This window comes from Pongo pygmaeus, chromosome 2 (genome assembly GCF_028885625.2).
Source record: "Pongo pygmaeus isolate AG05252 chromosome 2, NHGRI_mPonPyg2-v2.0_pri, whole genome shotgun sequence".
NCBI lineage: Eukaryota > Metazoa > Chordata > Mammalia > Primates > Hominidae > Pongo > Pongo pygmaeus.
In genome coordinates this window covers 147,175,788-147,191,080 of record NC_085930.1, presented here as the reverse complement: position 1 = coordinate 147,191,080, position 15,293 = coordinate 147,175,788, and the positions used below count along the sequence as shown (strand labels likewise).

The 15,293-nt window shown below is 39.7% G+C and overlaps 1 protein-coding gene across 11 annotated transcripts in view; it reads left to right on the top strand.

Moving 5' to 3' along the window:
* CEP70 (centrosomal protein 70) overlaps positions 1 to 15,293 on the top strand; it is a 105,773-nt gene that overhangs the window by 74,937 nt on the left and 15,543 nt on the right. For all 11 annotated transcript variants that reach the window (XM_054479757.2, XM_054479755.2, XM_063662220.1 and 8 more), the window contains one exon: positions 2,844 to 2,918. In XM_054479757.2, the coding sequence (XP_054335732.1) occupies positions 2,844 to 2,918 (75 nt within the window). The remainder of the gene's footprint in view (positions 1 to 2,843; positions 2,919 to 15,293) is intronic.

Below are 15,293 nucleotides of genomic sequence, written 5' to 3'. Positions count from 1 at the left end.
GGGTAGGCAAGGGAAATGAGAAAATAGGAGTCCACAGTGAAGAAGACAAAACTAGCTAAGAACTTCAAATAAGCTGGGCATAGTGGCTTTCGCCTGTAATCTCAGCACTTTGGGAGGCTGAGGCAGGTGGATTGCTTGAGGCAGGAATTCGAGACCAGCATGGGCAACATGGCAAAACCCCTTCTCTACAAAAAATATAAAAATTAGCTGGGTGTGGTGGTCTGTGGCTGTAGTCCCAGCTACTCCGAAGACTGAGGTGGAAGGATCACTTGACCCCAGGAGGTCAAGGCTGCAGTGAGCCATGATAGTGTCACTGTACTCCAGCCTGTGTGACAGAGCGAGACCCTGTGTCAAAAAAAAAAAAAAAAAAAAAACTTCAAATAGATTGAGTCTTTTTTTTTTTTGCTTTTAAAAAATAGCTTTAATGAGTTACAATTGATGTACAGTACACTGCATATATGTAAGGTACACAATTTATTGAATTTTGATATGTGTATACACCTGTGAAACAGTTATAATCCAGATAATCACCCTAACAATCACAGTCAAGATAATCACCTTGGAGGCTAGGTGCAGTGGCTCATGCCCATAATACCAGCACTTTGGGAAGCCCAGGTAGGAGGATTGTTTGAGGCCAGGAGTTCGAGACCAGCCTGAGCAACATGTGAGACCTCATCTCTACAAATAATTTTAGCCCATTGAGATTTTTTTTTTTTTTTGAGGCGGAGTCTTGCTCTGTCGCCCAGGCTGGAGTGCTGTGGCACGATCTCGGGTCACTGCAGCCTCTGCCTCCCGGGCTCAAGTGATTTCTCCTGCCTCAGCCTCCCAAGTAGCTGGGACTACAGGCGTTCACCACCATGCCTGGCTAATTTTTTGTATTTTTAGTAGAGACGGGGTTTCACCATGTTAGCCAGGATGGTCTCTATCTCCTGACCTCGTGATCCGCCCGCCTTGGCCTCCCAAAGTGTTGGGATTACAAGTGTGAGCCACCGTGCCCGGCCTACAAATAATTTTAAAAATTAGCCAGGCCTGCGCAAGGATGACACGCAAATTCATGAAGCGTTCCATATTAAAAAAAAAAAAAAAAAATTAGCCGGGCATGGTAGCGTACTCCCGCAGTCCCAGCTACTAAGGAGGCTGAGGTGAGAAGATCGCTTGAGCCCAGGAGGTCAAGGCTGCAGTGAGCTGTGATCACACCACTACACTCCAGCCTGGGCAACAAAGACCCTGTCTCTTAAAACAAAAAACCCTAAAAGTTGTCTCTTGCCCCTTTTGTAATCCCTCCTGCCCCTCTTTGCCTTTGCCTGAGGCAACCACTGATTTGCTTTCAGTCATTATACATTAGTTTATATTTCCTAGACTTCTTATGAGTGGAGCTATACAATATTTACTCTTTTTTGTCTATCGTCTTTCTCTCAGCATGATTATTATCTTAAATTTTTATTTTAATTGCTAATTGACAAATTATAGCTGTATATATTTATGAAGCACAAAGTGATGTTACGATTCATGATTATAATGCAGAATAATTAAATCAAGCTAATTAACATATCCATCATCTAATAACCTTTTGTGGTTGAAAACATTTGAAATTTACTCTTAGTGATTTTGAAATGTATAATACATTAATATTTACTGTATTAGATTCAGTCTTATGCCAGCGGAGTTCTCATTCTCAAATTATACTAGAATGCCTTGTTATTCTTATTCCTGTGCTATGGGATGAGAAGAAAAGTAAAATTTATAATGGCACACAACAGAAAGGTATATCCAGCATAGCTACAAAAGGATGACAGTCTCTATGTTGACAGTAATAAAGAATAAACATTGTTGAGCCTTTTTTCATTCAACAAATATTTGAATACCTATAGTAAGTTAGACACTGTCCCAAACTCTGGGGTGAAGAAGGGACCAAAACAAATTTCCTGTTCTCAATAAGCTTATATTTAATGGCTGGGTGCGGTGGCTCACGCCTATAATCCCAGCACTTTAGGAGGCCAAGGCAGGCCTCCTGAGGTCAAGAGTTTGAGACCAGCCTGGCCAGCTTGGTGAAACCCTGTCTTTACCAAAAAAATACAAAAATCAGCCAGGTGTGGTGGTACGCATCTGTAGTCCCAGCTATTCAAGAGGCCAAGGTGAGAGAATAGCTTGAACCTGGGAGGTGGAGGTTGCAGTGAGCTGAGCTTGTGCCACTGCACTCCAGCCTAGGTGACAGTGTGAGACCCTGTCTCAAAAAAAACAAAAAAAAACAAGAAAAAACTTATACCTTAATGGAGAGAAGGACCTGATACCTAGCATAAGCCATTTATATAAAATGTGAAAACCTTGAACACAATAATATGTAAATTTATGATTATGTAAATATGTAGTAAAAATTTAAAAACATACATGGGAATAATGAACAATGAATTGAGGATAGTGGTTCTCTATGGTATGGGAAGGAGAAGAATGACATTAATAAGGGAATTTTAAGTGTATGTGTAAAGTTTGAGTTAAGATTTGAATCAAATCTGTTAATATTCAAATTTGATAAAGCTAGGTGGTGGATACACCAGGATTTGTTATAATGTTCTCTGTTTTTGTCTATATACTTGAAATATTTCACTATAAAAACAAGTAACAGATTAGCAGCAAAAAACGACTAAAAGGCTTTGAATAAGGGATTACAGAGAAGAAGAAATCTAAATGGCCAGTAAACTCCAAATTAGCAGTCATGAAATATTTTCAGAAGTTTAATAAGTATATTTGTGACAAGTAACAAAGTATTGTATGTCGTTTATTTAAGTACCTTTATGGTTTTATTCAGTAAATTGAATTAATTTATCATTATTTATTTTCCACAGGCCCACGCAGCATGAATTAAGACTTTATAAACAGCAGGTGAAGAAGCTGGAAAAAGCCCTTAAGAAAAACATCAAGTAATTATATTTTTACCAAAATTGCTTCTTTTATTAGGATTTTTTATTTTATTTATTTTATTTATTTTTATTATTTTTTTTTATTATACTTTAAGGGTACATGTGCACAACATGCAGGTTTGTTACATATGTATACATGTGCCATGTTGGTGTGCTGCACCCAGTAACTCATCATTTAACATTAGGTATATCTCCAAATGCTATCCCTCCCCCCTCCCCCCTCCCCCCACCCCACAACAGGCCCCAGTGTGTGGTGTTCCCCTTCCTGTGTTCATGTGTTCTCATTGTTTAATTCCCACCTATGAGTGAGAACATGCAGTGTTTGGTTTTTTGTCCTTGTGATAGTTTGCTGAGAATGATGGTTTCCAGCTTCATCCATGTCCCTACAAAGGACATGAACTCATCATTTTTTATGGCCGCATAGTGTTCCATGGTGTATATGTGCCACATTTTCTTAATCCAGTCTATCATTGTTGGACATTTGGGTTGGTTCTAAGTCTTTGCTATTGTGAATAGTGCCACAATAAACATATGTGTGCATGTGTCTTTATAGCAGCATGATTTATTATTCTTTGGGTATATACCCAGTAATGGGATTGCTGGGTCAAAGGGTATTTCTAGTTCTAGAACCTTGAGGACTCGCCACACTGTCTTCCACAATGGTTGAACTAGTTTACAGTCCCACCAACAGTGTAAAAGTGTTCCTATATCTCCACATCCTCTCCAGCATCTGTTGTCTCCTAACTTTTTAATGATTGCCATTCTAAGTGGTGTGAAATGGTATCTCATTGTGGTTTTGATTTGCATTTCTCTGATGGCCAGTGATGATGAGCATTTTTTCATGTGTCTTTTGGCTGCATAAATGTCTTCTTTTGAGAAGTGTCTGTTCATATCCTTCGCCCACTTGTTGATGGGGTTGTTTGTTTTTTTCTTGTAAATTTGTTTGAGTTCATTGTAGATTCTGGATATTAGCCCTTTGTCAGATGAGTAGATTGCAAACATTTTCTCCCATTCTGTAGGTTGCCTGTTCACTCTGATGGTAGTTTCTTTTGCTGTGCAGAAGCTCTTTAGTTTAATTAGATCCCATTTGTCAATTTTAGCTTTTGTTGCCATTGCTTTTGGTGTTTTAGACATGAAGTCCTTGCCCATGCCTATGTTGTGAATGGTATTGCCTAGGTTTTCTTCTAGGGTTTTTATGGTTTTAGGTCTAACATTTAAGTCTTTAATCCATCTTGAATTAATTTTTGTATAAGGTGTAAGGAAGGGATCCAGTTTCAGCTTTCTACATATGGCTAGCCAGTTTTCCCAGCACCATTTATTAAATAGGGAATCATTTCCCCATTTGTTTTTGTCAGGTTTGTCAAAGATCAGATGGTTGTAGATATGTGGCATTATTTCTGAGGGCTCTGTTCTGTTCCATTGGTCTATATCTCTGTTTTGGTACCAGTACCATGCTGTTTTGGTTACTGTAGCGTTGTAGTATAGTTTGAAGTCAGGTAGCATGATGCTTCCAGCTTTGTTCTTTTGGCTTAGGATTGACTTGGCAATGCGGGCTCTTTTTTGGTTCCATATGAACTTTAAAGTAGTTTTTTTTCCAATTCTGTGAAGAAAGTCGGTGGTAGCTTGATGGGGATGGCATTGAATCTATAAATTACCTTGGGCAGTACAGCCATTTTCACGATATTGATTCTTCCTACCCATGAGCATGGAATGTTCTTCCATTTGTTTGTAGCCTCTTTTATTTCATTGAGCAGTGGTTTGTAATTCTTCTTGAAGAGGTCCTTCATATCCCTTGTAAGTTGGATTCCTAAATATTTTATTCTCTTTGAAGCAATTGTGAATGGGAGTTCACTCATGATTTGGCTGTCTTTTTGTCTGTTATTGGTGTATAAGAATGCTTGTGATTTTTGCACATTGATTTTGTATCCTGAGACTTTGCGGAAGTTGCCTATCAGCTTAAGGACATTTTGGGCTGAGACGATGGGGTTTTCTAGATATACAATCATGTCATCTGCAAACAGGGACAATTTGACTTCCTCTTTTCCTAATTGAATACCCTTTATTTCCTTCTCCTGCCTGATTGCCCTGGCCAGAACTTCCAATACTATGTTGAATAGGAGTGGTGAGAGAGGGCATTCCTGTCTTGTACCAGTTTTCAAAGGGAATGCTTCCAGTTTTTGCCCATTCAGTATGATATTGGCTGTGGGTTTGTCATAGATAGCTCTTATTATTTTGAGATATGTCCCATCAATACCTAATTTATTGAGAGTTTTTAGCATGAAGCGTTGTTGAATTTTGTCAAAGGCCTTTTCTGCATCTATTGAGATAATCATATGGTTTTTGTCATTGGTTCTGTTTATATGCTGGATTACATTTATTGATTTGTGTATGTTGAACCAGCCTTGCATCCCAGGGATGAAGCCCACTTGACTATGGTGGATAAGCTTTTTGATGTGCTGCTGGATTTGGTTTGCCAGTATTTTATTGAGGATTTTTGCATCAATGTTCATCAGGGATATTGGTCTAAAATTCTCTTTTTTTGTCGTGTCTCAGCCAGGCTTTGGTATCAGGATGGTGCTGGCCTCATAAAATGAGTTAGGGAGGGTTCCCTCGTTTTCTATTGATTGGAATAATTTCAGAAGGAATGGTACCAGCTCTTGTACCTCTGGTAGAATTTGGCTGTGAATCCAGCTGGTCCTGGACTTTTTTTGGTTGGTAAGCTATTAATTATTGCCTCAATTTCAGAGCCTGTTATTGGTCTATTCAGAGATTCAACTTCTTCCTGGTTTAGTCTTGGGAGGGTGTATGTGTCAAGGAATGTATGCATTTCTTCTAGATTTTCTAATTTATTTGCGTAGAGGTGTTTATAGTATTCTCTGATGGTAGTTTGTATTTCTGTGGGATCTGTGGTGATATCCCCTTTATCATTTTTTATTGCGTCTATTTGATTCTTCTCTCTTTTTTTCTTTATTAGTCTTGCTAGCGGTCTATCAATTTTGTTGATCTTTTCAAAAAACCAGGTCCTGGATTCATTGATTTTTTTGAAGGGTTTTTTGTGTCTCTATTTCCTTCAATTCTGCTCTGATCTTAGCTATTTCTTGCCTTCTGTAGCTTTTGAATGTGTTTGCTCTTGCTTCTCTAGTTCTTTTAATTGTGATGTTAGGGTGTCAATTTTAGATCTTTCCTGCTTTCTCTTGTGGGCATTTAGTGCTATAAATTTCCCTCTACACACTGCTTTAAATGTGTCCCAGAGATTCTGATATGTTGTGTCTTTGTTCTTGTTGGTTTCAAAGAACATCTTTATTTCTGCCTTCATTTTGTTATGTACCCAGTAGTCATTCAGGAGCAGGTTGTTCAGTTTCCATGTAGTTGAGCGGTTTTGAGTGAGTTTCTTAATCCTGAGTTCTAGTTTGATTGCACTGTGGTCTGAGAGACAGTTTGTTATAATTTCTGTTCTTTTACATTTGCTGAGGAGTGCTTTACTTCCAACTGTGTGGTCAATTTTGGAATAGGTGTGGTGTGGTGCTGAGAAGAATGTATTTCTATTGCTTTGCGGTGGGGAGTTCTGTAGATGTCTATTAGGTCTGCTTGGTGCAGAGCTGAGTTCAATTCCTGGATATCCTTGTTAATTTTCTGTCTCATTGATCTGTCTAATGTAGACAGTGGGGTGTTAAAGTCTCCCATTATTATTGTGTGGGAGTCTAAGTCTCTTTGTAGGTCTCTAAGGACTTGCTTTATGAATCTGGGTGCTCCTGTATTGGATGCATATACATTTAGGATAGTTAGCTCTTCTTGTTGATTTGATCCCTTTACCATTATGTAATGGCCTTTGTTGTCTCTTTTGATCTTTGTTGGTTTAAAGTCTGTTTTATCAGAGACTAGGATTGCAACCCCTGCCTTTTTTTGTTTTCCATTTGCTTGGTAGATCTTCATCCCTTTATTTTGAGCCTATGTGTGTCTCTGCACGTGAGATGGGTTTCCTGAATACAGCACACTGATGGGTCTTGACTCTTTATCCAATTTACCAGTCTGTGTCTTTTAATTGGAGCATTTAGTCCATTTACATTTAAGGTTAGTATTGTTATGTGTGAATTTGATCCTGTCATTATGATGTTAGCTTGTTATTTTGCTCATTAGTTGATGCAGTTTCTTCCTAGCCTCAATGGTCTTTACAATTTGGCATGTTTTTACAGTGGCTGGTATCGGTTGTTCCTTTCCATGTTTATTGCTTCCTTCAGGAGCTCTTTTAGGGCTGGCCTGGTGGTGACACAATCTCTCAGCATTTGCTTGTCTGTAAAGGATTTTATTTCTCCTTCACTTATGAAGCTTAGTTTGGCTGGATATGAAATTCTGGGTTGAAAATTCTTTTCTTTAAGAATGTTGAATATTGGCCCCCACTCTCTTCTGGCTTGTAGAGTTTCTGCCAAGAGATCAGCTGTTAGTCTGATGGGCTTCCCTTTGTGGGTAACTCGACCTTTCTCTCTGGCTGCCCTTAACATTTTTTCCTTCATTTCAACTTTGGTGAATCTGACAATTATGTGTCTTGGAGTTGCTCTTCTCGAGGAGTATCTTTGTGGCGTTCTCTGTATTTCCTGAATTTGAATGTTGGCCTGCCTTGCTAGATTGGGGAAGTTCTCCTGGATAATATCCTGCAGAGTGTTTTCCAACTTGGTTCCATTCTCCCCATCACTTTCAGGTACACCAATCAGACGTAGATTTGGTCTTTTCACATAGTCCCATATTTCTTGGAGGCTTTGTTCATTTCTTTTTATTCTTTTTTCTCTAAACTTCTCTTCTTGCTTCATTTCATTCATTTGATCTTCCATCACTGATACCCTTTCTTCCAGTTGATTGCATCAGCTACTGAGGCTTGTGCATTCATCACGTAGTTGTCGTGCCTTGGTTTTCAGCTCCATCAGGTCCCTTAAGGACTTCTCTGCATTGGTTATTCTAGTTAGCCATTCGTCTAATTTTTTTTTCAAAGTTTTTAACTTCTTTGCCATGGGTTTGAACTTCCTCCTTTAGCTGGGAGTAGTTTGATCTTCTGAAGCCTTCTTCTCTCAACTTGTCAAAGTCATTTTCCATCCAGCTTTGGTCCATTGCTGGTGAGGAGCTTCGTTGCTTTGGAGGAGGAGAGGTGCTCTGATTTTTAGAGTTTCCAGTTTTTCTGCTCTGTTTCTTCCCCATCTTTGTGGTTTTATCTACCTTTGGTCTTTGATGATGATGATGTACAGATGGGGTTTTGGTGTGGATGTCCTTTCTGTTTGTTAGTTTTCCTTCTAACAGTCAGGACCCTCAGCTGCAGGTCTGTTGGAGTTTGCTGGAGGTCCACTCCAGACCCTGTTTGCCTGGGTATCAGCAGCAGAGGCTGCAGAACAGCAGATATTGGTGCGCAGCAAATGTTGCTGCCTGATCATTCTTCTGGAAGTTTTGTCTCAGAGGAGTACCTGGCTGTGTGAGATGTCAGTCTGCCCCTACTGGGAGGTGCCTACCAGTTAGGCTACTCGGGGGTCAGGGACCCCCTTGAGGAGGCAGTCTGCCCGTTCTCAGATCTCCAGCTGTGCTGGGAGAACCACTACTCTCTTCAAAGCTGTCAGACAGGGACATTTAAGTCTGCAGGGGATTCTGCTGCCTTTTGTTTGGCTATGCCCTGCCCCTAGAGGTGGAGTCTACAGAGGCAGGCGGGCCTCCTTGAGCTGTGGTGGGCTCCACCCAGTTCGAGCTTCCTGGCCGCTTTGTTTACCTACTCAAGCCTCGGCAATGGCGGGCGCCCCTCTCCCAGCCTCGCTGCCGCCTTGCAGTTTGATCTCAGACTGCTGTGCTAGCAATGAGCGAGGCTCCGTGGGCATAGGACCCTCTGAGCCAGGTGCGGGATATAATCTCCTGGTGTGCCGTTTGCTAAGACCGTTTGAAAAGTGCAGTATTAGGGTGGGAGTGACCCGATTTTCCAGGTGCCGTCTGTCACCCCTTTCTTTGACTAGGAAAGGGAATTCCCTGACCCTTTGTGCTTCCTGGGTGAGGCAATGCCTCGCCCTGCTATGGCTCACACTCGGTGCGCTGCACCCGCTGTCCTGCACCCACTTTCCGACACTCCCCAGTGAGATGAACCTGGTACCTCAGTTGGAAATGCAGAAATCACCCGTCTTCTGCATCGCTTACGCTGGGAGCTGTAGACTGGAGCTGTTCATATTTGGCCATCTTGGCTCCACCCCTATTTATTTTTATTTTTTATTTATTTTTCGAGATGGAGTCTTGCTCTGTTGCCCATGCTGGAGTGCAGTGGCACAATCTCAGCTCACTGCAAGCTCTGCCTCCTGGGTTCACGCCATTCTCCTGCCTCAGCCTCCTGAGTAGCTATGACTACAGTCACCTGCCACCACCCCTGCCTAATTTTTTTTTTGTATTTTTAGTAGAGACAGGGTTTCACTGTGTTAGCCACTGTGTTGATCTCCTGACCTCATGATCCACCCGCCTCGACCTCCCAAAGTGCTGGGATTACAGGCATGAGCCACTGCGCCTGGTCTTATTTTATTTATTTTTATTACATGTCAGCTTATGCTACCAAGCTTTGACTTGGACCTACCAGGCTGATGTGGAAAATGACATTAAAAGGGGTTGTTTCCGGTTTCACAGTTTAAGAGCAATTTCTACTATGCTGGATTTGGCTATATATTAATCTTAAGTGAGAACAAAAAAGGTAGTTGCCTGAAGTAACAAAGGACAAAGATTTTAAATAGAAAATTATCTTGGGAAGTAATGGAAGAATTGCAAGAGAATCAACGAAATTAGAAGTGACAAGCCTCCAATTTTTGCTGTTGGTAATTATGATCTGACTGTTTTAAAGTGAGCCTTATCACACTTTAAAAGTACCAGAAGGAATGCAGTGAGCCGTTTATATCTACTGCTTGTACCCTTCCTGACTTTGAAAAGCAAGTGCTCAGTGTTTCAAACAGTTGATCTCAGTGATTGTGTTTTCTGAAGATTATCTATGTGTACTCTTTGATTCAAGGGAATGGGATTTGAGAAAGTGGGGAGTGTTGGGATGAAATATTTTGAAAGCTATGAGTTAATATGTGCATTAAATGTATTAAGTCAGTTGTATTAGCATATATGATTCAGTTTTCAGTGACAGCTGTGTTTCCTCCTTCCTATGGCAACACATAACACAGTGACAGGCAAGTATCATGAGTATCCAGGAATTACATACTGGGTTAAAATAATAGGGGCCAGGTGCAGTGGCTCACACCTGTAATCCCAGCACTTTGGGAGACTGACGCAGGAAGATTGCTTGAGTCCAGGAGTTTGAGACCAGACTGGGCAATGTAGTGAGTCCTTGTGTCTACAAAGAATTTAAAAATTAGCCAGGTGTGGTGGTACTTACCTGTAGCCCCAATTACTTAGGAGGCTGAGGTGGGAGGATTGCTTGAGCCCAGGAGGTCAAGGCTGCAGTGAGCTGTGATCACACCACTGCACTCCAGCCTGGGCAACAGAGCAAGACCCTGTCCCTCCACCCCCCCGCCCCCCAAAAAAAAGATAATAGAGGAGGAAAACTAAACAAGAAAAGAGAAGTGGAAGGTTCAGAAAGGATGCATGCATATTCAGTGAATAATTATTCCCTTCCTACTATTCCTTGATATTTTGTGTACTTACAATTCTTCTTACATCTGTTTGGCATTCTAGGCACTGGTTGCAGTGGTAAAGAAAATAGAAAAGGTCCCTGACCTCATAGAGATTACATGAAGGGAGAAAGATAATGAAAAAATAAATAAGACAATTTCAATATGCTATAAGTACTAAACGTACAATCGTGGGAGTATAGCCATTGTATGAGTTTGGAGAGGAGATGGTAGTAACATGGTCAAAGGTGGAAGTAGTGGAGGTGATGAGAAGTATTTGGAATTGGAGAATGGAGGTAGAAATAATAGGACTTCATGATGGGTTGAATATAGGGAGTTGTGGGGAAAAAGGAAGAATCAGATGTCTCCCGAGTTTTAACCTTGAATAACAAGGTGGTTGTCAGTGCCATTAATGAGATAGGAGACTGAGAGAGAAGCAACTAGGAGAAGGAGGATGTAGGGAAGTAAAAAGAGAAGGCAATAATGAGAATTGACTGTTGACTCTAAAGCAAGTGTATAACATACACACACACACACACGTACACATGTGTATGCACTTACGCATACATAGAGATAGATAGTCTTCATTATTAATAGATTCCATGTTTATGAATTTGCCTACCTGCTAAAATTTATTTGTAATCACAAAATCCGTACAGCACCTGCAGTCATTCATGGACATGTACAGAGCGGCAAATAATTTGGGTCACCCAACACACACATGTTTAGTTTTCTTTTTTTTTTTTTTTTTTTTTTTTTTAACGGCAACAGATTTGAAAGATTTTATTCTTGGTATCAATGAGTCACATAGTAAATTTCATTTCAATTATTCATGATGATGACATTTCTTTATATTGAAAATTCCATGTCTGCATAGATGATGTTTTCTGACCTATAGTAAAATTAAACACTATTAAATCTGTTGTCAATCTATAATTCAGCACAGTTAATTCCACTCTGAAGTTACTGTTGATGATCTTAAGGTTAGAGAGAGAATTAGCTATGTTTCTGGAGCTAATTTTGTGTCTGGTAAAAATAATAGGAGTTGAGGATACAAATTCTAGTAAGGTCATAAATTTTCTTGCCTTTGATGAAAAATTGTTTTATTTATTATCTCATGAATTTATACTACCATTTTTCTGCCTATTATAGCTGGTGTTATATTCAGTAATGATTCTTTACAACAACCGCTTTCCAAAAGATCTTTCTGCTTTTAGCTATCTAATTGAGAAGTTATTCTAGGATTTCATGAATCTTAAAGGAAGCTCAACTCATGTTATCTGTTTTTCCTAGTCTTTAGCATCCAGAAATTGTACCTAGAATACCAATCAGAACTGAAATCTCAGCATTCCAGTAGAGCTTAGATTGATAATGAATCCATAATTATAGCTCTAAGATAATGACCAGAATAAGTTGAAGCACTGTTTTGTCCATAACTCCCAAATTGTAAATTGTGATATAAACTTTTATTAATATATAAGGATATTTTAAATTTCCAAAGGAAATAAAAATGTTGGCATTATTCATTATTGCGGCATTATTCACAATAGCAAAGACTTGGAACCAACCCAAATGTCCAACAATGATAGACTGGATTAAGAAAATGTGGCACATATACACCATGGAATACTATGCAGCCATAAAAAATGATGAGTTCACATCCTTTGTAGGGACATGGATGAAATTGGAAATCATCATTCTCAGTAAACTATCGCAAGAACAAAAAACCAAACACCGCATATTCTCACTCATAGGTGGGAATTGAACAATGAGAACACATGGAGACAGGAAGGGGAACATCACACTCTGGGGACTGTTGTGGGGTGGGGGGAGGGGGGAGGGATAGCATTGGGAGATATACCTAATGCTAGATGACGAGTTGGTGGGTGCAGCGCACCAGCATGGCACATGTATACATATGTAACTTACCTGCACATTGCGCACATGTACCATAAAACCTAAAGTATAATAATAATAATAATAATAATAATAAAAGAAAAAAAAAAAAAGAAAAGTGAGAGCCCTAAAGGCGATAACTTTAGATAACTTTCCCACTGTTCAGTAGATTATGCATATTTAAAATATGATATGATTTTTAAAGCTGCCAAATAATTTAGTTGTATAAGAATCTAATGACCATTTGAGAGATATGAAGCTATTTCTAGAAATTAATTTAAGGAGAAGATTAACATACATAATTCTTAGACCAAAGCAAGTTCCTTAAGTATGCTATAGCAAATAGGATTTCACTCTACAATAGTGAAACATTTAAACTATGTGTAGCAATTAATAAAAATTATTGGAAAATGTATTGAAAATATCAATAGCCTAAAGTGCAAGCAGGATATAACATGTTTAGTTTTCTTTTTTTTTTTTTTTTTATTTTTTTTATTTTTTATTTTTATTTTTATTTTTATTTTTATTTTTTTTATTTTATTATTATTATTATTATTATTTTTAATTTTCTTTTTTTTTTCTTTTATTATTATTATTATTATTATTATACTTTAGGTTTTATGGTACATGTGCCCAATGTGCAGGTAAGTTACATATGTATACATGTGTCATGCTGGTGCGCTGCACCCACCAACTCGTCATCTCGCATTAGGTATATCTCCCAATGCTATCCCTCCCCCCTCCCCCCACCCCACAACAGTCCCCAGAGTGTGATGTTCCCCTTCCTGTCTCCATGTGTTCTCATTGTTCAATTCCCACCTATGAGTGAGAATATGCGGTGTTTGGTTTTTTGTTCTTGCGATAGTTTACTGAGAATGATGATTTCCAATTTCATCCATGTCCCTACAAAGGACGTGAACTCATCCTTTTTTATGGCTGCATAGTATTCCATGGTGTATATGTGCCACATTTTCTTAATCCAGTCTATCATTGTTGGACATTTGGGTTGGTTCCAAGTCTTTGCTATTGTGAATAATGCCGCAATAAACATACGTGTGCATGTGTCTTTATAGCAGCATGATTTATAGTCCTTTGGGTATATACCCAGTAATGGGATGGCTGGGTCGAATGGAATTTGTAGTTCTAGATCCCTGAGGAATCGCCACACTGACTTCCACAAGGGTTGAACTAGTTTACAGTCCCACCAACAGTGTAAAAGTGTTCCTATTTCTCCACATCCTCTCCAGCACCTGTTGTTTCCTGACTTTTTAATGATTGCCATTCTAACTGGTGTGAGATGGTATCTCATTGTGGTTTTGATTTGCATTTCTCTGATGGCCAGTGATGGTGAGCATTTTTTCATGTGTTTTTTGGCTGCATAAATGTCTTCTTTTGAGAAGTGTCTGTTCATGTCCTTTGCCCACTTTTTGATGGGGTTGTTTGTTTTTTTCTTGTAAATTTGTTGGAGTTCATTGTAGATTCTGGATATTAGCCCTTTGTCAGATGAGTAGGTTGCAAAAATTTTCTCCCATTTTGTAGGTTGCCATTTTTGGGAGGCCAAGGCGGGTGGATCACCTGAGGTCAGGAGATTGAGACCAGCCTGGGCAACATGGTGAAACTCCCTGTCTACTAAAAAAAAAAAGAAAAAAAAATACAAAACTTAGCTGGATATGGTGGCGCATGCCTGTAGTCCCAGCTACTCGGGAGGCTGAGGCAAAAGAATCACCTGAACCTGGGAGGCAGGGGTTGCAGTGAGGTGAGATTGTGCCACTGCACTCTAGCCTGGGTGACAGAGTGAGACTCCATCTCCAAAAAAAAAAGAAATACTGTGTTAGGACTAATGACATGGAGAGTTTTGAATGCTAGCCCAAGGAAATTAGATTTAGCACATAAAGCAATGAGAAATCATTGATTGTTTTTCAACAGGAAAATGACGTGATGGAGTTTTACTATTCTATTTTACAAACAGCAGGCAGAGCGCATTGTTAATAAGTCATAGAATCAGTTCAGTGGGTTGAAGTCTCAGCAGGAAACTGATGGCATACTCAAATTGAAGAGGGGTAATTTGAAGGATTATTAAGAGACTACAGTAGTCCCCCCTTATCAGTGGGGGATACATTGTTCCAGGATCCCCAGTAGATACCTGAGATCTCAGAACCAAACCCAATTGCCATCAATTGGAACACATTTCTGTCCATGTCTTCCACCCACAAATTTAATGCTTTTTCCATCTTTTTTTTTTTTTGAGACGGAGTCTCGCCCTGTTGCCCAGGCTGGAGTGCAATGGCATGATCTCAGCTCACTGCAACCTCTGCCTCCTGGGTTCAAACAATTCTCCTGCCTCAGCCTCCCGAGTAGCTGGGATTTTAGGCACACGCCACCATGCCCAGTTTTTGTTGTTTTTTTTTTCTTATTTTTAGTAGAAACGGTGTTTTACCATGTTAGCCAGGCTGGTCTCGAACTCCTGACCTCGTGATCCGCCTGCCTTGGCCTCCCAAAGTGCTGGGAATACAGGCATGAGCCACCATGCCCAGCTGCTTTTTCCAGCTTAACTAAGCATGTATCACACACTGTGGCTGTAACTTTTGCAGTTTGAGGTCCAACAGCAAAACTAGCCCAGATTTCTTATTCCTTCTTCACAATTTCACAGATAGAATATTCGTTCTTACTGTATATCTTAGCAACCTCAGCATACACTTTTTCTTAAGTGGAGAACTTTCACCTTTTCACTTAAAGGATGCACTTTATGACTTCTCTTCGGCATATCCAAATTGCTAACATCACTACTCTTGCATTTTGGGTCCATTATTAAGTTAAATAAGGGTTGTTACTTGAACATAAGCACTGTGGTACCCAACAGTTG